The sequence below is a fragment of the Triturus cristatus genome, chromosome 2_1, assembly GCF_964204655.1.
Source record: "Triturus cristatus chromosome 2_1, aTriCri1.1, whole genome shotgun sequence".
Classification (NCBI taxonomy): domain Eukaryota; kingdom Metazoa; phylum Chordata; class Amphibia; order Caudata; family Salamandridae; genus Triturus; species Triturus cristatus.
Window position 1 is genome coordinate 749658635 of NC_140581.1, and position 23816 is coordinate 749682450.

The 23816-nt window shown below is 44.6% G+C and overlaps 1 protein-coding gene across 4 annotated transcripts in view; it reads right to left on the reverse strand.

The window, feature by feature from the left end:
• ZNF608 (zinc finger protein 608) overlaps positions 1-23816 on the reverse strand; it is a 129101-nt gene that overhangs the window by 13215 nt on the left and 92070 nt on the right. For all 4 annotated transcript variants that reach the window (XM_085632686.1, XM_085632684.1, XM_085632685.1 and 1 more), the window contains 2 exons: positions 9687-9774; positions 1189-3640 (listed from right to left, as the gene is read on the reverse strand). In XM_085632686.1, the coding sequence (XP_085488812.1) occupies positions 1189-3640; positions 9687-9774 (2540 nt within the window). The remainder of the gene's footprint in view (positions 1-1188; positions 3641-9686; positions 9775-23816) is intronic.

Sequence of the window (23816 nt, forward strand, 5' to 3'; positions counted from 1 at the left end):
CCCAGAACCTTCAGGGATTGGCTTGAGATAATCTACTGGCTTTGCCAATAGCTGCTTCTTTAAGGCATTAGTAGACCTGGCTTTGGTGTTACAAAGGGATAGCTAGGCCTACATCTACAGAACATGACTGGCACCAGGCTCAATGAGAGAAAACTGTTGTACCCTTCTCTAAGCACACCCCATGTTTGAAGTGTAGTCCACAATATCGTCCACAGGCTGGAAGCTCCAATTTCGCATTACAAGCTCAGTGGTATAGCGCTAGTGCAATCATGCACTTGGTTATTAGCACAATTTATCTAAGGGCTCAGCAGACAGAACTCGCTAATTTGCATCTGCTCTTGGGCTTGGATATATTTAATTAAAATACGATAATTATATTTAAATTACACAAAGTCACGAAATCAATTGACTACGCAAATGGCATAGCTTCGCAAATGGTCTAAAATAAACATCCCTTTATTGTCCGACATACTTTTACAAACACAGAGTACGACACATTTAACATTTTAAAAGGCAATATTACTCCTGTTATAAAATTATACAGAGGTGAAGAAAAATACAGTATCGGGTCTCAAATATGAGCTCAAATGCAAAAGCAAATAAGATTTGTTAAAACTGGGGGCACGGTTCTGATCTAAGGCTTTAAGAAAAGCAAAAGAAACTAAATATAAAATCCACAATTATGAAAGGCATTCATTGCTGAGCTTTTTACCTTGAAACAAGCACGTCAGTTAAATGAAACACCAGTAAAATCTGCGGTTACAATTATGTAAAATACGGATTGAGGGGAAAAAAACATATGTCCAGACTACTGTAACACACAACAGACTTGCGTGCATCAACTCCTCATAAAATAGATTTGTTTGTATTCCTAGTGAACGTGCTGATGGGGTTCCATCTTTTTATTACTTAACGAAACTGGGTGATGTGTCACTGCCTTTAGTTTAAAAATTTAAAATATTATCTAAAAGATCTCATACAAAAAACATTTATTCTCAATGCTCTCGCATAAGCAAATAAACACAGTTAAAATACAAGTGCCTCTTCAGAAACTGCTTTGCGTCAAGTAGATTAGGGATTACACCCTCTACATAAAAGACGGAATTTGATGGTGTTCAGCAGTCAATATGCATGCTACAGTTGAGCCTAATATGATTAAAAAACACACAACACACCCTTCATTTTTACCTGCTTATATCTTATGGTAGGATCTACTCCTGTCTGCTTCATAGAGTCCATAACAGGTTTCAATTCCACAGCCTCTTTAATGAGCTGGTGGTTCTCCATTTGTTTGGCTTTGTAACTGTCGGATTGAAGTGGCTGGTGATGATGTGTCAACATTGGCGATTTCCCCCTGTCATCAGTTTTGTTAGGGACTGCTGACCCCATTTTAGTGTTATTTTTGCCGGGCTCTGGAGTGGAAGGAGCTTTTGAGATGGTAGCAGATGGGATGCTTTTCTGCTTGTTTTCCTCCTTCCCTGGCTCGTTTTGTGGGGGCTCACTTTTCCGTTCACAGTCTCTCCCACTTTGTGCCAATTTCTGCTCGGCTAACCTCTGATCCTCGTAGTACTTCTCATACTGCTGCCTGTAGGCAGGGTTTGAAGCCATAAGAGACTTTTGGTCCATATAAAGTCCATACGCATACTGACCGTAGTAAAGTGACTGTGCAAGTGCAGGGTGCCTTTGTGTTATAACTGATTGATGCTGAGGCGGTAGATTGCAAGGATTGCTTTCAGTTTTCTTGGACTCCTGGGGCTCAAGCTTCTCCTTTTTTTCTATTTCTCCATCAGAATCCTTTTTGACCTTCATTCCTGGCGGAGTGCCATTGTTTGCAGCAGTGGGCATCCCGGGTTGTCCAGAGTGCATGTAACTAGGTGAATAATATGGATCATAGCCATGGTAATAGGGAGAAGGAGATTCTTTTACTTGTGGAGATTGTGCAGGGGTAACAGGGAGCCCTTTCACCACACTGTCCTTAGTGGCAAGGATATCTGTTGGAGAACTGGTTTTAGACCTTATACCCTCTGACCTGCTGTCAGAGCCACCATCATCAGCAGCGTCAGAAATGTCAGAGTAAGCGGGGCTGTTAGTTTTCGTTGTAGAACTTTCCCCGCCATTTGGAGTCAAAGCATGTAGTGCTGCTACGGGGGACTGGCCATTTACCACTGGGCCATTCTCTACCCTGCAGCCGCTCCCGATGGAGGGACTCGGTGCATTGTCGGTGAAAGTATAAACCTTATCAGCCTCTGCCTTAATACTTGCCATTCGGCTCTCAGGGGTCTCACACAGTCCATTGGTTAGCACTTCATTTTTGCTGAGGTGCTCCTTGAGAAAATGCCCGGCTATCTCTTTGCCCGATGCTTTTGAGTCCTCTGGCTTTCCCGGCTTAGCATCAGCCTTAGGGCTGCCCGCTTCTTTACTTTCTTTGTCCTTTAACTTTCTTTTCTCTTTTTTCTTTTTGTCCTTGAGTGAGGCAAGAGCTGGGTTTACAGTGCTTGGCTCTCCCATAATCGTAGGCTTTGGTTGAATAGGTTTTAAAGGAGGACTCTTTGGTGTTGCCTGAACAACGGTTGTTGTTAGTGAGGGCAATCCTGGTATTGTCCCTGTAGTGGTAGTTGTAAAGGCTGCAGTGGGTATAGCAATTAGTTGAGGAGGGGTGGGAGCTGGGGCGGGAGCAATGGGCCTGGTGGCTTTAAGTTTTGAAAGGTTTTTATCCATTTTACAGTTATTAGGTTTTTTCACTTTATCTCCCACATTTTTCTTGTCTATTAACCCTTCGGCTTCCAGTTTAGGCATTTCAGTAGCTAACGTTCCTTCCGCCACTGAACAATTTTCCAACGTCACTGTCATATTCGATATAACAGGGAGGCTGTTCAACTCGCTGCTCATTACCTTTTTTTTGCCAGAATTCTTACCAGTTTTAGAACTGATAACAGGGCTATGACTATTGTTTATCAGTTCCCTCTTACCCTTGGGTGTCCCTGGGGTGCTTAGTGAGCTTGGAGATGTTGGTGCTTTTATCTGATCAAAGTTTGTTAAAGTTGTGCTTGGCTCACTGCTTTCAAGTGCTGCATTACTTAGTGCTTCCTCACAGTCTGAAACTTTTTCCTCACTGTCCGGCTCAAACTCCAATTTGCTCTCTGAGTCTAAGTGTGCATGAGCCTGGTGATACCGCAGCCCATTGATGTGCTTGTATTTTTTGTTGCAGTTTGGGTGTGGGCAATCAATCAGTATTGGCGAGGTACGTCCATGGTCCAAAAAAGTTGTTTCAGTTTTGCCCTGTGGCGTGGTTGGAGTGCTCCTTGAGTTGGTGCGTATGCGCTTTCCAGTTTTAATGTCCTCTGAACTGGAGTTCAAGTCTAGCTCCATTGCAGGCTTATTTTTCCTTTTGTTAGCAGCAGAGGGGCTCGTTTTAACATCCTCAAGTGAACAGGTTGGGGGTGTCCGTCGTCCACTCGTGTTAAGGCTGCCCCGTCTTCCCTTGCCATTAGCACCACCCCGGTTCTTGTTCTGCAGCCCTCTTGACTCACTAAAGCCGTTTTCACTCCCAGGTGGAAGTGGGGCTGCCGCTGACCTGGCTCTTTTTCCTCTTCCTCGACCACCTCGCATTTCAAGGTCACTTGTTGGTGATTCGCAAAACCTTGGGGTAAATAAATAACAAATGTAAAAAACAAAAAAATGCAAGTGGAAGTAATATTACAATTGACAAGAACAAGTAATAATAGTCACAAATAAAGGGAAAGACAAAATAAACACGGCAACAACTGTAAAGAGAAGCGTGCTAAGTTCAAGGAAAGATATTCCAGTGAGCTCTCAAGTAATACCTGAAAATAAGCGTGTAAAATAAAATAGGAGCTATTGATAGGCGTACTTCATAAAGAAGAGGGAGCACATCATCTGGAATATTTAGAAAGGGTGAGTTAAAGACAATTTAAAGTTATTTAAGGTGTAAAAGTGAGAGGCTCAAGAACTGCGGAAAACATGCATTTCAGTAATTAATCTGTTAAGAGTCAATGTTTTGTTGAGTTTGTTCTATGTGTTTTTTTTTTTTTTTTTTAAAAAACCTTTATTTGTGCATATTAAAAGAACAAAGGGCCTACAACCATCAGGCCGGCCACAAAACGGTTAAGCACTGAGACAAACATTACATCCCCTGTGCATCAATGGTCAAGATTAGCAACGATTCAGGAGTTATACACTGGAGAGATCCTTGACACCAGGGGAAGGAGAAGTGAAGGTTAATTTTAAGGTTTTCAAAATAATTTTATCGAGGAAAAAGTCAGTAGAGGATAGAACCAAGGAGATTCGAGTCCGCAAGATGGCTTCATCACACGGGAGAGCAGCAGCATCATTAAAAACGGCCATAGAAAATCTCAGACAGTGAGGCGATGCAGTTATATAACAGGATAGTCACATGAGTAAATACGCACCCCTCCAAAGCCGCCCCCACTCAATCCACCCCACACCCGGACCCCGAATCGGAAACAAGGAGAGCGCAGAGACATAGAAGAAAAAGGCCCATAGAACTAAAAAGAAACAGTAAATTACCCCCCCACCCTACACCAATGCGGAGGCTACGGCCTGCCCCCCCCCCCCAGCATAGTGCCTGTCGCCCAATGAACCCGAAATATAGACAAGAGAGAAAGTAGGAATAAAGGAAAGAAAATAAGAAAACAAAGAAGAAAGCGGGGAGGAGCCCACGTACCCTCGGAGCGCCCGAAGCCACCGGCCAACTACGTCTCCACACACTGAGAACCCACTACACACAAAGGCGGTCGTGTGAAGATAACGTGTCACAACAATATAATGAAGGCAGACAATTCGCGACGAGTGCGCACAACATATGCAGACAGTTCCAGTCCCAGTCCAGCCCATCCGTGAAACCATGGTGATAGAAATCAATCTAGCCCTGGCCCGATCGCGGGCGTAAGATTAGACTAGCCCCCACATGAAGGCCCCGCAGCCCGTGCAGACAAAGACAATATGGCCGCTGGGGAGAAGATGGAGAAGTAGAGTCACAAAATGGCCGCCGATCATCTATTGAGGTCCCCTTGTGCACCATATAAAATCCAGACCTGGCCTGTAAAGTACAGGAGTTCCACATAAAAGAAGCCGTAGGCCACCGTGAACGGTTCCTCGAGGACGTCAGGTGTCGCTCAGCTGGATACTCTTGCGGGCGCGGTGAGGCAGGCAACAACAAAGCAGGCAGCAATGAACGGGGAAACAAAGTGTCCACAATTGAGCAGGAGATCGATTGATCCTGGGTGCCGGGAAAGCCAGATGCAGACACCAGTGTAGCACGGTTATACCCAGTCGTTGCGTCCCCGCAAGAGGACAGAAGCACTGGCAGACCCACGTCTTGTTGAGAACAAACGGGGCGCTCACGACCCGCAGCCGACAGTATGGAGTCGAACCGCTCACTCAGCGTTTGCAAGCCATCACACAATTGCAGACGAAAGTCCCGCAGGGCAGCCAGAACGGAGCCGCATGTCAGCGGAAGCTGCGCCCCCACATCGGCAGCAATCCGGGACGGCACTGTGGAGCTGGAGTCTGGTAGAGGGAGGGCGAAGCGGGCAGCGGGCGAGACCGGAGCATCACCCCCCAGCAGCGAGCAGGCAATCAACGCCATGTTTTACCGCTGAACGGTACAGTGGCCAGGGGGGGGATCGTAACAAGGAGGCAATTCCCCGCAGGTCTGCGCCGCAACAGGTGAAAGCCAACAGTCGCTTCCCCTCCCTCGGACTCTCTTTGCAGCCGACTAGGCAATAGAAGAAGGGGGTCTGCAGCCTTCCACAGCGCGGGCCACAGAGCGGGGCAGGAGACCCGCCACACCGGGGCTTACCCTATAGCTCCAGCCCGTCAGGTGAAAGGTGAAGGAGGTGTCCGGGCGTCTCTCCCCCGGCTCGTCTGGCGACAGTCCGTGGTGTGAGGCGGGATCGGGGCCGCGGGGCTCAGATTTGCGCCGGGGGTCCAGTGACTGCGGAGCTTCCAGGGGGCCGGCCAAGGCCACAATGGAGCAGGGGTCCAGCGCGGAGAACAAAGGCACCAAGAGCTCCGGCATCCGGGCGGGCTCAGACTCCGGGAAAGCGGCGGCGCGGTCAGCGCGTCGTCGCGCACGTTGCACCTCGAAAATCGGCGAGGATAGGAATCAGGATGATAGTCCGAGGCCAAGGGCCGGCGGAGCCGGGCGCTCAAGCGTCTGCTCCGGTCGCCATCTTGGCTCCTCCCCGTCTTCTATGTGTTTTAATGCATTGTAAAGATCATACTAATTTTCAAGCAAAGTAGTAAAAGCATACGTACTTTGAAAAAAGGCTTTTGTTAAACCTAGCCAAATAGTAAAACCACAACTGTCATGAATAATTGGCTGCAGATTTGCAACAACAAACGCCAAATACATCACCTTTGCAAAGGATATCAAATATAGATCCAGCAAGGCTGATTACTTCAGCATTTCGGATAGCTATACACAAAACATTTACATATAGCTAATCCTAACAGAAATCATTTATTTACTTAGTTGGTTTGTGAAACTGATACCACTGCCATAGGTATGTGCGGTCTAATAACTGAATAATCTTACCTTACATTTTTATCCAATAATAGCTTAGTTTACTCCCTGAGAGGATATGCGATGGAATAATATAGCATATAAATTCTATGTTTACTTAATGTTTGCACCTAATAGGGTTTAGGAGAGCTTTTTTGCAAAATGATTATGTATTAAAACATTTTTTTCATTTTTCTAAACATTGGTTTAGTTACTCTGTTTAATGTGGTTCTAGATAGCATGTATGGCACAATTAAGATAACAGAGCTGCTTTTAGAAATAATGAAACAGGTGATTATCATCTTCAACACGTATAATTACTGCAAGCTACCATGTTAAAATGTGAAAATAGGAGTCCAATTTTAACATGTGGATGAAGAGGCGGCCATCCATTCCAGCAACAATGCTGGAACATGCATAATTTACATGTGGTTGGGTGAGAGTTACATTATCTGCAGCTTCTGCAGGTGGCACATCTGCCTTTCTCAAAGGACCACCTTAAGGAAGAAGACTCCAAGGCAAGATCCATAAAAAGTCTCCCATGTGGGTGGACTACGGTGGTCAGACTTTGGGGTTGTCCTTCGTGTGGCAATGGTCCATTACTACGGTTAATATTTCAGTTGTGTTTAAACTTTATCTTTTTACTATAGGACACTGGCATAAGGAGCTCACTGCTAGTGCACTACACTAGTGGTTCCCAAACTGTGCACCGTGGCTCCCTGGAGAGCCGTCTCACCTACCCAGGGGAGCCGCGCACCAAGCACTTTAAAATGCATTTAATGTTGAAGGGTCTGTTGGCTTCAGTTGAATATAATCAGACTTAAGCGCATGATGTTGATGATTTGCGACATGCTTAAAGCTGTAAACGTAGTGCTTAATTGATGGACTGTCGAGGGAGATGACCTCCATATTTCACTGGAACCCCACGTTCCAATGCTTCCAAAGTAAGCGGAAGATGCCATATTTATTTTGTTAGACTCTTTAATAGTTTCATTTTTTTCCAAAGGCATTTTACACCAATGCAAGTTATCAGGAAAGTACAGTTGTCCTGTCTATTAAACACACTGAGTATTATTAAATATTGACATTTGTACTTGAAGCATAGGTACTTCCAGTACACATTTCTTTCAGTGTACACACATTTCCAGACAGGCCTGCTCTCTTCTTGAGCTTAGGGAAGTAAAACACCATATACAGCATAATGCCAACATTTGGAAGCAAGAAAGAGGGACGTTAAAAAAAAAAACATCTGGTGAATGTATTTTGCTTACATTGATTTGAAGGAGGAGACAGCACAATAAAGCTGTATGTGGTTTAAAAAATCGTGATCCACCCTGCTGAGACAGGTGTGTTGGCACGTATGACATGGGTAGCAATGGAAGTGCATGCAAATATTTTTCAAGCGCAGAAACACTTTAGCAATGAGGCCTATCTATATGCTGTCTAGCACTTTAAGTGGGATAAAAAAAGTTTGAGTGGGTACTCAATAAAAGGCATGGGCAAAGAAGTGTAACTAGGAATATTTTATTAGAGGTGCCGCCTCATTAATATTTTTTTTAAAACACCCTGCGTTTATGAATATAAAACCTTCATCAGCTGCATCCCAATTATTTTCAGAGAGAAAAATGCAAGCACTCCCGAGGTCAGGCTTACATCCCCCCCACCCTCCATAAAAAGTAACAGTGGGGAGTCATGGGCAATGGCCAATGGGTCAAGGGAGCTGCGGGTGGCAAAAGTTTGGTAACCACTGCACTACACCAAGAGAGCTAGCTCACCAGCATTGAAAATTGTGACCTACAAGTTGCAACTACATGCTTGCAGTACATGCCTTAACTAATACAGCCTACTACAATTGGTAGGCAAGGACTGCACAAATAAATCCAGAATGAAAGAATTGGAATGTATGAACTGTAGAGTGATTCAATGTCTTTTGCATTTTTTAACCTGCAACCTTCAAAGCCGGATTGTTTCCCCCTTATGTTTGACTCTTCTCGTGTTTCCCCATTTCTCTCCTAGCTGACTCTTCTTTTTAACGTGTGTTCCTTTTTTATCTACAGTCCCTCCTTTCATTTATTTTCCCCTTGTTTTTATTTTTTCAGTCTTTTTATTTTTACATTCTATTCCTGGCAGGAAATATTCACTTGTTTTTCTTTTATTTCTCCTTTCATCCCGTTCTTTCCATGGTTTAATGTGCTCTGCAACTGTCATTCGCTTCCTAGTGCCCTCGTTTTCACCGTTTTTCTGCTTAAATTGCAGACTTTTTTTTTTTTAAATCACTCTTACGCCTTTTCTGGCATTTCTTTCTCTCGTCCTTCATTACTCTCCTCATCAGTCCTGTTCATGCTGCATCTCATTTTACCATTTGCTTTTCCCATCCCACCCATCCTCTTTTCTTTGTAACTCTTTTTTTGTACTTGCGCGAATGTGACAAATTCGATGTAAACTTCGCACGTGGGTGCGGGGGGGGGGGGGGGGGGGAGCTGTTCGCTGCTCATCAGGGAGCAGATCGCCAGATTTCCCTCGCCAGCCCGGTGTGATGGGCTCACCCCTGTTCTGACAGCTGGAATTGCAACAAGACTTGTATGGCTAGGGGCGTCAGGCGGAGCACTAGCTCAAAACTCGCAAAATGAGGAAACAATGCAGCCTCCTGGTCTGAAAGCAGGGCCGTATTAGCCAAACTGGCAGGAATTGGTAAAGTCAGCATGATTTTTTATAAATAGGCCAGAAAGTCCCTATAATTCAATGTAAATGAGAAAAACTCAAGACGGTAAGCATTTCACATCCGCTCGGCTTGAAAGTGGTAGTTAAAAGGCACTCGTCCTTCTGCCTTGGAGTTCACCACCAAAAAAAAAAACCTTATGGTATTACGAGAACTTTGCAAATATTTATTTTAACAAATCTATTTAAATATGTATATGACACATAAAAGTAACACACATGTTGTGGTCGGTTATCTTCTTTGGTCACACAAAAAAGCACGATAAAGCTGGCAGCATACATTAGTGATTAGAACAAAAAACAGACACCGAGGTTTCTGCAAGGCCTCGCTACATTAAACGTTTGTATAGCATTTGCACAACCAAGACAAGCTTAGAACCCACTCTCCCTCTCGTAGTAGACAGAATTCACCCGGCCGTACCTGGGAGGCGCCCAGTCGTGCTTTGTGCAGTCCAGCAGGGTCCCCACATACGTCTTGTTCCGCCATGTTACATTCACCACAAGGACACCTGCAGATGAAGGGCAAACAGAGACTCCGTTTTAAAACCCACTTAACACACAAAAGAATAAATAAATCCTACACGCTTTCACGCGCTCAGGGCCCTTTTCTTCCTCTTTTCTGGTTTTAGTGACCACAAGTTAAAGCCCACAGGATATGGTCTCTGTGCGAGTGTGTTTGTGTGTATGAAAGTGCGAAAGCAAGATAGCGTCGACAGAAGGAAATGGCTGCTGCCCAGGCCCCGCTGTAAAACGGTAACACTCGGCTCTTAATTTTGCTATTATTACACGTAATTGCTTTTGTTTGGCAGCCGGCCAGCACAAACCGAACACTGCCTAGGAGAGGCTACATCAGGAGGGGACTGAGAACAAAGCGTTTTGTTTTTAAAACGGCTGTTGATTTAATGCGTCAATGTATATGACTCAGTGCCTCTCTCGAACGTGCTTGTGCCTTAATACATTAAATACGGGTATACTGAAATATACAGATTTCAGTATACACGTATTTAATGTGTATATATATATTTCAGTATACACATATTTAAAGTATATATATGTACATTTCAGTATACATGCAGGTTATATATATATATATATATATAATATGCATCTAGACTTAAATATACATATATATACATTAAATATGTGTATACTGAAATATATATATTTCAGTATACACGTATTTAATGTATTAAGGAACAACAAGCACATTCGAAAGAGGCACTTAGTCATATACATTGACGCATTAAATCAACAGCCGTTTTAAAAACAAAACGCTTTGTTCTCAACCCCCTCCTGATGAGAACTACACATAAGTAGCTGGATATAACATTCATGCTTTAACAGCTGATTTAATAGGTGGCCCTTCAGAGGCTACACTACCTCGCCTCATACAGGTTAATTAAGCCGGAATAAAGGTACTGGGGTGCACAAATAACAGCAGACGTCACCTGAGGTCATGCAATCATTAGCTCTCAACTTGACTAAACATACAACAGACCGAAACCGCTCCGCCTGGATTCTATGGCGCTCCATTTGATCACCCAGGCGAAAATGTCACCGGTCAGTTACCAACAATTGCTAGCCTGTATTTAAACGGTTCTAATGGGCATATTATCAAGAATCGGCGTTAAAATTATCGCCGCTTTAGCGGCAGAAAACTGCAGCTAAAGAGGCGATAATGGGTTTGATAATATGCCCTGGAGAATTCCCATAGAAGCCCTTCTCTGGTGTCAAAATGCCCCCCCCCCCCCCCCCCCCCCGCAAACACATTCTAGATGGTCACAGCTCAAAATGCAGTTGGAAAAAGGGCAACTTCTTTTATAGTTGGAAAATGGGTAAATTGAAGCTGCGTGGTCAATGGACTGCCACTGCATTTTATTTGCTGCACGCGGTTCATTTCCCCCGAGCTTATGACAAAAGCAAGCGTTTGAAGTGCTGAAGCCCCAGGTACGATGGAAGGAAGTGATTAAGTTGAAAATATTTTAGACCGGCCTAACTAACATCTGTCTCCACTGCGAGGAGGCAGGCTCCCACTCTGCGTTTCTCACGATTTGACACATACATAAAAGCAACCTGTAGTGCTTTGCTGACGATCTTAAAAATATCAACGCCCGACGTCATACCAAAAAAACAGAATCATTCTGAGTGCAGTGGAACGTCAAGGACAACGAATTATAGAGATATGTTTAACCAAGCGCGTACAGCTGAACGCTTCACAGGTATGCGAAGGTCCTTAGCAGTTCCTCTTTTTTGTTGCCCCATATTTCATTACCAACCACAGGAAAAAACACATAAATTAAAAGCAGCAGAAAGAAATACTCGTTTTTCAGATTCTGTCTTCTGTCATAATCACGCAGCCAGGGATTTTCCCAGCTGCTTACAGAGAACAACATTTACTGAACTGGAATATCCCACTGCCTGGAGGTTGCTGCGATTGTGCTGGTGATGTAACCCACCGAATGGCCCTGTTGCAAGGCCTCTAAAGTAGCACAACGTGTAGTGTGATTTAAGAAATGGTGGAATGCTAACACAAAAGAAACAACAAGGACTCAATTCCCGAGGCAATAAAATTAGAAACAGGCAAAGCTTGCACAGACACTTAACATTTGTCAGCACTGAGAGGCTTTTGTTATTGCTCCCCGCCCCACCCCCCTTCGGGGTTTCGCATTGCCAACAAAAGCGGAGCTCGGATTGGCCAGCTGCGGCAGGGAGCGCGTGCACGGGATTGGTCAAGCTGCTCAGACTAAGAAATCACTATGACTAGAAAGGGAAAAATAAATGATGCAGCAGCACGGCACGCCGGGGGGAGGGGGAGGGGGCAGGGTGGGCGAACGTGCATGCATATGCAAACGCGGCCTTATCAGGCAGGCACGCATAATCCGCACAATGAGCAGCTTGTCCAATTCTCCCTGACTCTGTAAATCAAACACGGGCTTGTTTGCACTAACAAGGCCGGTCAAGCGTGCTGAAAGGTTATTGTCTCCCAAACGGCATCTTGCCTGCGCCTAAAACCCCGTGTTATTGTTTGGAATACAATGCAAAGCTTTATAAACCTACAATGAAAGAAACTATTCAGCCACAAAACAGGTTTAAAAATGAGGCTGTCTTTCCCGCAAAACAATGGCTCGAGATGTTGCTGAGGCCAGTATTAGCACTTTCTGAAGACTGCTGGCCATCACCTCTTAAATCTATCGAGTGCAGACTTGAATTTTGTAAAACTCCAGCTAAACGTGAATTAAGGGATGCATGTGAACACACTCGGTGGTAGTGCGTCTTGGAGCATTTGGGCCACTGCAATATCACATTTCTTCAATATAAAATAATATAAAGTTATGAGGGCTATGAAGGGATGACCAGAGTGTTCTAGGTTTATTATGAGGGCTATGAAGGTTGTAGGTTTATTCGTGTAGCACAAAGTATAAAAACCCTAATCATTTCTTGGAACTACTGCAAGGAGGGCATTCCGTGGGAAGTAAGCTGATCGTAGTTACAGAGACCTTGCCTTGCAGTAGGTTTTATTAGTTACAATGACCTGACCTCGCAGACTATCTGGATTTTACTACTCGGCAGCTGTAATTAAAACAGCCCCCTTCCCGCCGTGCTTGGAAAACTATCATAAACTCTTCACATTCCCCGTGAGGGTCACTCTCGGGACAGATATGAAAATGAAAGGGCCATTTCAGGAGGAAAGTCACAAGAGAATGGTTCATTTTGATGTCGTAAAATGAATGGCAAATTACTTCAGAGACCTGTAAGGCCTCATCAGCAGGAACCCAAAAAGACCCAGAGCTGACAAGCAACATTTGCTGCCGGAGATGGGACTCCATGAACCATACCAGTGTTCGTTGTTGGAAACACACGAGGCTTTCTGTCTCTGAGAAATGTCCCAGTTGTGATAACCAGTTCTAAAGCGCCAAAAACATGGGACAGATGGAGCTGTAAGTCAAAACTAAAGCAACCTATACAAAGGTAGCCTTTGTGGTCTGTAAACCCTTGCCCATCGGCTTGTCCCGGAGGCCAAACGGCTCAGACGTGGCAATTGGCAATTAGGTTACTAAGTGCTCACAGACTGAACATGGGATCAAATGCATATCAGCTGAGCTTCATTCAGATTGAGAGCCAATAAGGAGAAACATAATCTCTGGCCCAATGGTCTTCTACATTCCAGGTGACAGAGTCAAGCTGCATAGCCTGGTACCAGTTAACGTAAAAGCATGGCGTGGAGCAGCACATTGAACCGTAAAACATCTTTTTTCATATTGAGAGCATTTATTGTAGGAATAACGTCACGCAAATAATAGGGGACATGCATTGGTGGTATTATGCGCGTTCTCCGCCTCGCAGGAGAGACAAACACAATCCACGTTCCAAATCCCTTTGTAAAGTCAATCCACGGGCTGCAGACTCAGATGATTAAACAGCCCAACCACCAGTGGGATGAAGGGCTCTGACCACTCAGCTATGAAGCAAATCCGTCCTCCAAAATAACATCCTTAGACTCAACCAAAATATCATCATGTATGAGCCATGGCGGCCCAGGCCAAACTAATCTTGTCAATCATTTCACATATCCAATGCGTTCAGTTCTAAAGGATAAAGAAACGTACGACAAGGTGCGTAAATACACATCTTTAATGCAGTTTTTAACTGTGCTGTTCTCACAATTTGGGCATCCTCTGGATCCCAAGCTCTAACTTGCCACCTTGTGCAGGACAGTAAGGAAACGCACGGAGATGCCGCTTCACTAAGAGTTGTGTACCACACTGAACGGTCTGCTTGACCAATGAACAAACTCATGTTTGCTACTAACAGTTCTTTTAATATTTTCAGTGAAGTTGTGATAACAATGTGAGCGTCCTTCCTGCTGCTCACGCAACACTGGGATGACTCACAACCGCAGGAGTCTCTCATTTTGTAATTGCTAATAGTGCAATCAGAACACCTAGAAAAGCTGGCATATTTGGAAAACGTATTTCTCCAATCACAGTTGTTTCAATCCAACTGAAAAGAAAATATGAAGAAAGGAAAACAAATGGGGGCGGCAGCCCTGCTCAGTCTATGCTCGCGGGAAAGAAAAACAACATTCTTAGTAACACCAAAACCGCTCAAAACTTTCTGCAGTTGAACCAAAGCTTGAGAATGATCTCTTCAAGGCAAAGTATTCCATATAATATGAACTCACATATTACATGGCTGTGTTGCAATCATGAATTTGAAAAGTCGTGGGACAAAGAAGGAGTGTTTCAGTATTGTTGGAAGGGGGCCACTAGCCCTCCAGGGCACATCTCTTTAGGCATGAAAACTCATCATATGGAAGCAGTTTTTGATGAGAGTTCATAAAAACACATGCCAGGGCAATAAATACCAGTCAAGGATTTTTGGCAGGCCGTGCTCATTATCATATTCCCTTGCCTACCAGCATAGAGCATACAATGCCAGCACTGAGTTCACCAATACACATCTGGCACCAGAGGTGTATTATGGGGGGTTAAACCAGGCTCCCAGTGACAGAATTACGAAGCACATCTAATCAAAGGGTTTCCAAAAGTGCAATTCATGTCCAAGAGAGCATTCAAAATATGTAGTGTGTGTCTGTATTTTTTTTTAGCATGAATGAACCTAGGTAGAAAGCAACAGAGTGCTGAAGAGTGGGCAAGCCCTAAGGTGCAATTCTGTAACATGTGCACAGGACCAATGCCGTTTGAGAGAAACAAGCTGGAATTGTTCTGAATGTGGATTTCCAGGTAGCTCAATTGCCAGATGACTATTGCTAAACAGTAATTCCTCAGCGCAAACGAGAAACAAGTATATCTGTGTACAGATAGCAGGCAGGTCTCCCTTCGGAATGCCTCAGTCAATGGACTGCTTTCATAACCACACAACCTTAGCTGTGCATAGATGAAGCGAACCACCCAAGCTTGGCTGTGCATAGATGCAGCGAACCACACAACCTTGGCTGTGCATAGATGAAGCGAACCACACAACCTTGGCTGTGCATAGATGAAGCGAACCACACAACCTTGGCTGTGCATAGATGAAGCGAACCACACAAGCTTGGCTGTGCATAGATGCAGCGAACCACACAACCTTGGCTGTGCATAGATGAAGCGAACCACACAACCTTGGCTGTGCATAGATGAAGCGAACCACACAAGCTTGGCTGTGCATAGATGCAGCGAACCACACAAGCTTGGCTGTGCATAGATGAAGCGAACCACACAAGCTTGGCTGTGCATAGATGCAGCGAACCACACAACCTTGGCTGTGCATAGATGCAGCAACAAAGCAAGCAAGCGAGTGAACAAGTCTGGAAGCTGCTTCAAATAACTAGTAAATAAAGACTTGCCTGGTACTTAACCAGTCCCAGCACTGCCAATGCAACGGATTAGGATGTGATCTTACAACATGTCTTGTTGCTTTTCACTGTGGGTGGTAAAGCGTTACCACAAACCTGTTCACTTAAATAAAAGCAATTCTGCAATAAGAAGCAGACTTTACTGGTTTGAGGATCTGATGTATAAAAATCCGATGCACCCCATTATCAGTGTGTCCCCTACACTGCTCTTTAAAACGACTAATCAAAATAAAACACTTCCTTGCATTAAGCAAGTAAACTCCAAGAGATTTGTTTCTTCAGCTGTCAAAAAGTATTTTTTTAACGAGAAGTTCGAAATGACAGACAAAAACACCCACAGCATGACTGTTTACCGCACTCATCAAAAATGTTCCCATTCACGCGGTTTTCCATGTGGGCGCGAGGCCAATTAGCCGAAGAAAGCCTGTTGTGGAGTGGAGCGGGCCCCGGGGGCACCTCGGGCAGGTGCCCGGGCCAGCAGGCCTGGGTGTGGAATGAGGGTCAGGTGACCGTCAGCGGCGGCGTGGGGACGTCTTCAGAGGCAGCCCCGCTGCTGGGCCCAGTGTTTGAAGAGTCACTTTAACCACATCCTGTAATCAAACCATCTGGAACACATGGCCGCGATTAGTCACCCTGAACACTGGGCTTTATCTGAGCAAACAAGGCGCTGCAATGGAGCTCAGGAGATGGGCGGGCTCGCAGACGCGGCCTAATGGCAGCCGTTCTGCCCCACTGCACGGCCACAAAAGTCACAGGCCGCACAGGCATATTGCTCTGCTGTTGATGCAGTGCGCTATGAAGGCGCCTTGGGCGGGAGATGAAAGGGCGGGGGAGGGCAGAAATTGCTGGTTTCCACAGACAAGCACCGTAGGTGGCTGCAGCGGAGGCATCTCTTAATTACAGCCCCTCCAACAGGGCAGCCTCCTCGGTTCACTTTCAGGCCATTTCTCGAATTCTGGAAGAAAGACTGGCTGTCTGTGCACAAATGCCACTTCTGATTTACAAACTCTCCCCCTTACGGTATTGTCGATTCGGAAACTAAGCCTCAGAGGATGAATTATATTCCTAGCTGGGAGCCCAGTGCATGCAAAGTCGGTGCTTTGCATGTTTGACAACTGATGTTTCTATGGAATAAAGAGTGTTTACAAATGACGCTGTTTCATACTATTAATTTGTCACACAAATGGAGGCCCAGGGCTACCAATCTTTATTTTTTTATTTTTGAAAGAAGGGCCCCCACTGAATCCAGGGCAGAGCCTGCTGGAAAAGCCGCAGGCAGGGAGGCTCCGCCCCCCACGGGCCCGCGTCGCTTTAATACACAAACGGCCCACCGCGCTTCCATCACTGTCACAGGGCCCGCAGCCTTTGTTCTGAAGCCTGATGAGCAGTATCGATTTGGGAAAATCGTTGCACTTCTTGGAAAACTAGACTCCAGCTTATTCACTGCCATTTATTTCTTCCTCATGAAAAGACAGCTGGTCAATACCAAGCGTACTGGTCAGCTAAAAGCAGCTTTTGCTGCATTTCATGCACTTCCCTTGTCCATTAGCACAAGCCCTTCCTTGAGGCAAGATCAAGAAAAGCGAGGTGTGTTCAAAAAGGCGGGATTACTGCAGGAACACGCTAAGGTCGGATTGTAGCCCCAATGCTCATTTTCAAAGATATTTTTTCAGTTGAAAAGGCAAAAATATTACTTTTACCGAAGGTGATGGTGCACAATGGCTTGACGTACTTTAGACACAGAAAAAACGAGAAATTTTGGTACAAAAAAAATAGGTGAAATGTCGCCTTCATTGTTTAAAAGTGTATAAAGGCAGGACGAATACATCGATTTTCCTGAAGCCCATTACAAGACAGAGTATCCTTATTTATCAGTATTTTGAAAACACTCAGCTTCACATCTAATATAACCAAGGCACCAGAGGCAGCAAGCAAACACTGGAGTCCACATCATCAAATATTTGAGTTGCTCTCTCATTTTCTTGGTGGCACATAAGGCAGTGTTATTGTGTTATGTTTTGTTATTTAGGCATGTCAACAGATGCTACTACATTTCCAGGCAAAAGCAGCGTGTGCCTTGACAGTTTCTGTGACAGGCATCCATTTACCTCAGTTTAATGGGGTAAAATACGTCTGCCTAACCTCTAAGTACTTAAGACACCCCTCAGCCTAAAACTGTGACAGAGACTGTGTCTGAACTTATCACTCCCAGCAGTGGCGTAAGGCAAGTACATTTGAGAGCCCCCCCTGAAAGCTACATGGAGAGGCCGGCTCCGGATTTAATCAAGAAGAGCTCTTTGGCTAGAGTTCTGTGCTGAGGGCCCCCCCCCGCGTCCTTGGGGGCTGCAGGGGCCTGTGTTACGCCACTGGCTCCCAGTGCTATCTTTGCAAGGGAGTATGGCCTAACTGGGAATCATTTCCAAGAGGCATGGCGCCAGGGGTGGCTACTCCACGTGGGCGTAGGAGCATCGCCCCACTGCTTTCTTGCAGTGTGAGTAGCAGAAACATAAAATGGTATTTTGAATACGATTTTATGTTTCTGCTTCTTGCACTGCGAGAAAGCAGAAGGCAGGGTTTGGTTGGGGGCAGAATGGTGGGTGGTCCTGCTCCAGGCAGGGGAGGAGTGGTTAGCCCACTGTTGTGGGCGCTGTTTGGTCGGCCTCAGGGCCGACCAAACCAGTCGTGCATACTCTTCATTTTCTCTGTGTAGGCTGCATGCAGCCTACATAGAGAAAATGGCCTCCCCATAGACGTCTGTAGGGTCAGCGCCCTAGGCAATCACAACGCTGCCATTGCAGCGTTGTGATTGGCTTAGGGGAGGGGAGGGAGGCTGCCTGCTTCCTGTATAGATAGGAGACGCAACGCAACGTGACCGGAGGAGTGATTGACTTAGGGGAGGGGAGGGAGGCTGCCTGCTTCCTGTATAGATAGGAGACGCAACGCAACGTGACCGGAGGAGATGGTAAGTTACATTACATTTTTTTTATATTATCCCCCCTCCTCCCTGTGCGACCCCCCTCCTCCTGCGACCCCACGGCCCCCCCCACCTGCGAGTCATGCCGGCTGCAACTGCATGGCGTAAGTGTTTCATTGCAATGCTTAAATTATGTGAACCAGAATCCTCTGCTTCACAAAGCATGCTACCTGACCAGTATTTTGGTGCCTCCCTGTAAGTTTTTTGTAATTGTATCCCTTTTGTTTTTGCCAGTGCTTGTTAGCAGTGCCAGCTAAATGAGTAAAACCAAAAATATTGTTGTGAATAATTAGAACTGAAAATCTTTCAATTCTGAAAATATGACACTGGATTAAACATTACTAAGGTCTGAGCGAGGAGTAGTGGTCAAAATGTTTATATAATGCCGGAGGAGAAAGACCATCATGCAGTACGTCTAAAATACATCAATGCTGTGATCTTGTGCCAAACAATCCTGAGACAATAAGCCAAATTAGATGCCAAATGTCAACACATTATACAGCAAGCTACCAATCAATAAGAGAGAGAGTAAAATAGCTGCGAACAGCAATTCAGTTACTCTTGCAATGTCAGTTCAACACAAATAAAACATCAACATTCTTCTGACATTTGACTCAAAAAACAATTTGCACAAGACAAGGACGTGCTGGGTAGACCAGTGTGTTATAGTATAATGGTCTGTTTATTTAGTAGAAAGAAGTTATTGTTGTCTGACATTCCTTTGTAATATGTTCCAGAAAAAAAAAATACCCATCATGTGCCATACAGGAAGCAGCACATTCACCTCAAGAATGGTTTTGTAGCATTTGCTTATGTAATCATTATTCAGTATGACTTGAGAGGTTTGACTAGTTCATCTACAGTAAATGTGCACAGACAGGGATGCGCCCAGTTCGGATCTCCCCCTCCCCTCTTCTTGTCAGCAGTCTGCGTGATAATTCGAAAGTGTGGATTCTTTGCACAGGTCATGTTCATTAAAACCGACAACAAACACAAACCATTTTTTAATTTACACAATTTGCAAGAATACAGGTATTAAAATCATATTTTTATGATTAGAAATTTCCGAATCCTTTAAGAATTTCACACATTTTTAACGCAATCTATAGAAGCACCACACTTCGTTATTTACACTTGTTGGTTCCATGTTTGGTCACTCAGCACTCTGGTACAGCTTTTCATTCCATCCATTCACGCAGGTGTGAAACAACCAGCATCCTGAGCTCCGATACCTGACCTCTGCACTACCGCACACCTGTCATGGTCCTGCCCCACCCCAGCTCCCAGATTTTAGGAAGTCGACCCATAGCCTTGTGACCTGAAGCTACAGCCCCGTGTGCTACATAGAGGTCTGAACCATTAACATTCCCCGCCAGCCCAGTGGCAAACCCCTCCTCCTCCTACTCCCATGCACATTGAACAGTGACATTTCTGCAGAGATAATGTGTTTCAACTCTGCAAGAGCCAAGTGGTCTTGCTGACCTTGGAAAAAGGTACTGAAGTATAAGGAACAGCACCTGTCACTAGGATCAGTCAAAGATGCAGAAACAAGTCCGAAAGCTAGCTAAAGAACAGCAAAATTGATAAACAGGATAATGGCGAATCAAAAAAAATGCTGGCATCGATAATCCGGGCTCTGCTAATGAGAGGCAGTTGCTTTCACAATGACCCAGGCCAAAACCAAAGGATTGTACAATCCTGAATAAACAGTAAAAACAAGCAGCCTAGAAATAAAGTTCTGAAATCCATATTCATCAGCTTAAAAAATAGAAATCAATGTGTGACTGGACCATACCCTTAATGTGCTGTGGAGGATTTGGACATGTTTTTGAAAAACATATGTTGAATTTCTTTTTCAAATATTTGGAGTCCTTTCAATGGAGGGCTGTGTTCTAGAATATGGATACATTGAAAACTCATAGAGCGGTTCAAGGAAGAAATAGAAAGATAAAGACAGGAAGTGAGAGTAGAAGAGAGAGAGATGGGGGGGGGGCACTGCTACACTATGCTTGTTCTCCAACCTGGAGGATTACATCCGAAGTAGAAGTCTTGCAATATGGAAAACTATCTTGGCTGGGAGGCCAGTTACTACATTTTCACTTGACGAGTCTATAATTGAGTGATAAAAGCCAAAGGGTGCTGCTGGTAAGTGGAGTTCACTCTGAGAAAAATGAAGTAATGCATATGGAGTCAAACTGATCAGTCATTACTACAATGTTCTTCAACATATTCCCTGGTCCTCTGCATAAGAGAGTGAAGAAGTAAGGATCGGAATGCACAAGACATGAATTTCCACCATGAGCATATTCTAATTGAAGTATGAAAATTGGGATCTAAATAAGCAAGAACAGTGGCATGGACTGCTGGCATCTGAGATGTAATGTAATTTCCCAGGATAAGCATAGTAATGTGTATGAGATTTTCAAAACAAAAGGCCAAATTTTGGGCCAATATGATGGCTTCAAAATGACTAATTTAATAAAACCAGTAGGATCCTATATGGTTTCCTGTGATGACCTGTACTGGGCCCACATCTCCAGGAGAAGAAAGGCACACTGTGAGCAGTCAAGGCTTTGACCATAGTAAAGGTACCAGAGAGTAAGGCATGAATAATCGCAACACATGACGCATCGCCAACGATAAAATAACACACATTTGAAAATACTTCATGTTTACCAAAGAAAAATAATACAAATGGAGCAAGTTTCGAACCGGCGAGAATGTGGAGTGATATAAGTGTGTGTGTGTGTGTGTGTGTGTACAGCAAGTAAGAGCCATGACCTACTTATCTGCACTCAAGTCCTGTTTTTATTTTACCCTTCAGGGAGTCAGTGGTCTTGGCAATTACTGGCAATCAATATTTCAGAAGCCGATTTTCTTATTTTACAAGTCTAAAGAGATAGTATGGATAGTTAGGATCTGAGTCACCCTAAAGGCATCTCAGGCAAATTGTTAAGACGTGAATTTCTGTTATGCGAAGATTGCACATTGTTCCTTTAATCCTCTTAAAATGCCTGGAGCTGCATGAGATAGGTGAACTTCTATTAAATTAGCTTTCTATAAAAACCAGAACCTCCAGCAATTATGAAACTCTTGATTGCTATGACCCAACATAGCTGCTGTATTTAACCATATAGATACTCACAAACTTCTCCCACTGAGTGGAATATTACAGACACCGCAGCTCTGACAGCTGGAATTACAACAAGACTTGTATGGCTAAGGTATCAGGCAGAGAGAGCACTGCCACAGGACAACCTCCGCTCCCAGCACCCGAAAACAAGACCACCATGCAGCCTTCTGGTCTGAAAGCAGGGCCATATTAGCCAAACTGGCAGGAATTGGTAAAGTCAGCACGTTTTTTCATAAATAGGCCAAAAAGTCCCTAAAATTCAATGTAATCGAGAAAAATTGAAGACGGTAAGCATTTCACATCCGCACAGCTTCAATGTGGTAAATAAAAGGCACTCGTCCTTCTGCCTTGGAGTTAACCACCCAAAAAAATCCTTATGGTATTAAGATAAACGGATAAACTTACGATAATTTTGCATTTATTTATTTTAACAAATATGCATATCACACATAAGAGTAACATACATGTGGTCGGTTATCTTCTTTGGTCACACTAAAACAGCACGATGTTGCAACATCTTATGCATACGTCTTTATTAAGTGGAAGCAAACTGTTTTGGAGCCACAACCTTCCTGTAGGAGGACTGAAGCACCACAGCAGACGTATGTTGCCTTTGGATTTGCTACAGACAACTTAGCCTGGGTAAGCTGCTTGTAGGCACACTGAAGTCTTCTTCACCTTCAAGAAAGGGAGTCTTTTAGAAATAAGGTAGGCCCTAGTAAGCTTCTGAATTATGAGGCATGCTGTCAAGTTTAAGAGACAATTTTCCTGAGCACAGTAAGCTCTAAAAACAGTCTCAATTTTCAGTGCTGCGTTGTCTTTCATTTTAAGGGCTTTCCATGCTCTGTATCTTCGGTATGCTGCCGTTATGCACATTGCATCCTATATTGGGCTTGAAGGACAGATGCAGCTTTCTTCCACTGGTGCATTTGTTTCCTGATTAAATGCCCCCTCAATACAGCCAGCAAACGAGTACAAGCTCCCAGTTTGCGTCTAAGTTCTGCTTTCTGCTGCATGATGCACATCTTTTAACAGTAATGTCGTTGAACAAAGAGCACAGCTTTCGTAGGTGCTCAGTAATTATGCTGTCCTTGCCTCATCCTCACATGAGCCTGGATTCTCCTGATGGCACGCTTAAAATTTGGGAACTTTTTCCTGGTTATCTAGGCAGAGAAAAGGCCTGAATTGTTACTGCAGATTTCAACATGCACGCTTCTTTCTTGGCGCACATATTTCTTCAAGCAGTTTGCGAAAGCACAACAGCAGAATATATTCTGGTGCAAACCAACACATCTCGTTTCGTAACAAGGTGCCCTCTGCATCCAACTTTGATCACACTGGCCGCATTGCTGAAAGTTCTGTACCTACGCTGCTGCTGACACTACTTATCGAATACTCCTGTCTATCATACTTCCCTTGCAGGTATGCAGTGCAGTACCGTTGGAGAATAATTATGTGCCCCTTTTTAGTTTGAGCCTGCGAAAGCATGCCTAGCACATATGCTCTCGCTTCATCATTGTCGCTCTTCTTTGCGGCCTTCTCCTTAGCTTTTTTTAAATTTCAACATATTTTATTGATTTTTGCATATATAGTCCTCAACGCTTTGTCGTTACAGGGTGGCAGCCCGAACTGGCTGTGTTTATTGAGGATACAGTTACATAGTATATATGTTTGGCTGTCCCCCTATCCACTGTCCCGCTAAGAGGATAAGAATGAGTGAAAAGGGAAAGGATAGAGAATAAGGGAGAGAAAAGAAGACTTCCTTCGTTTTGCGTACTGATCTTGTGGGGGTGTTGTTTAAGGCCATTTGGGCCCTTTTTCTAGGTCTGCTCACGGGGTCTCCTAGGTGTCCAGGAACTCGTCCAAGGAAGCCCACATTCCCCTGAAGGTTTGTCTCCATGGGGAGTTCCGCAGGGCAGTGCTGTCGGCGCCTCTGAGATACGTCACCCAGTTGAGCCAACCCTTGAAAGTTGCCTTGGTTGTATCTTTCCATTTGGTGAGTACTATTTTCACTGCCGCTGTCAGTAAGAGATCCAGCACAGGTCATTTTCCCTGAGGCCCAGCGCCGCCAGGTGAGCTGGTGTCCAGT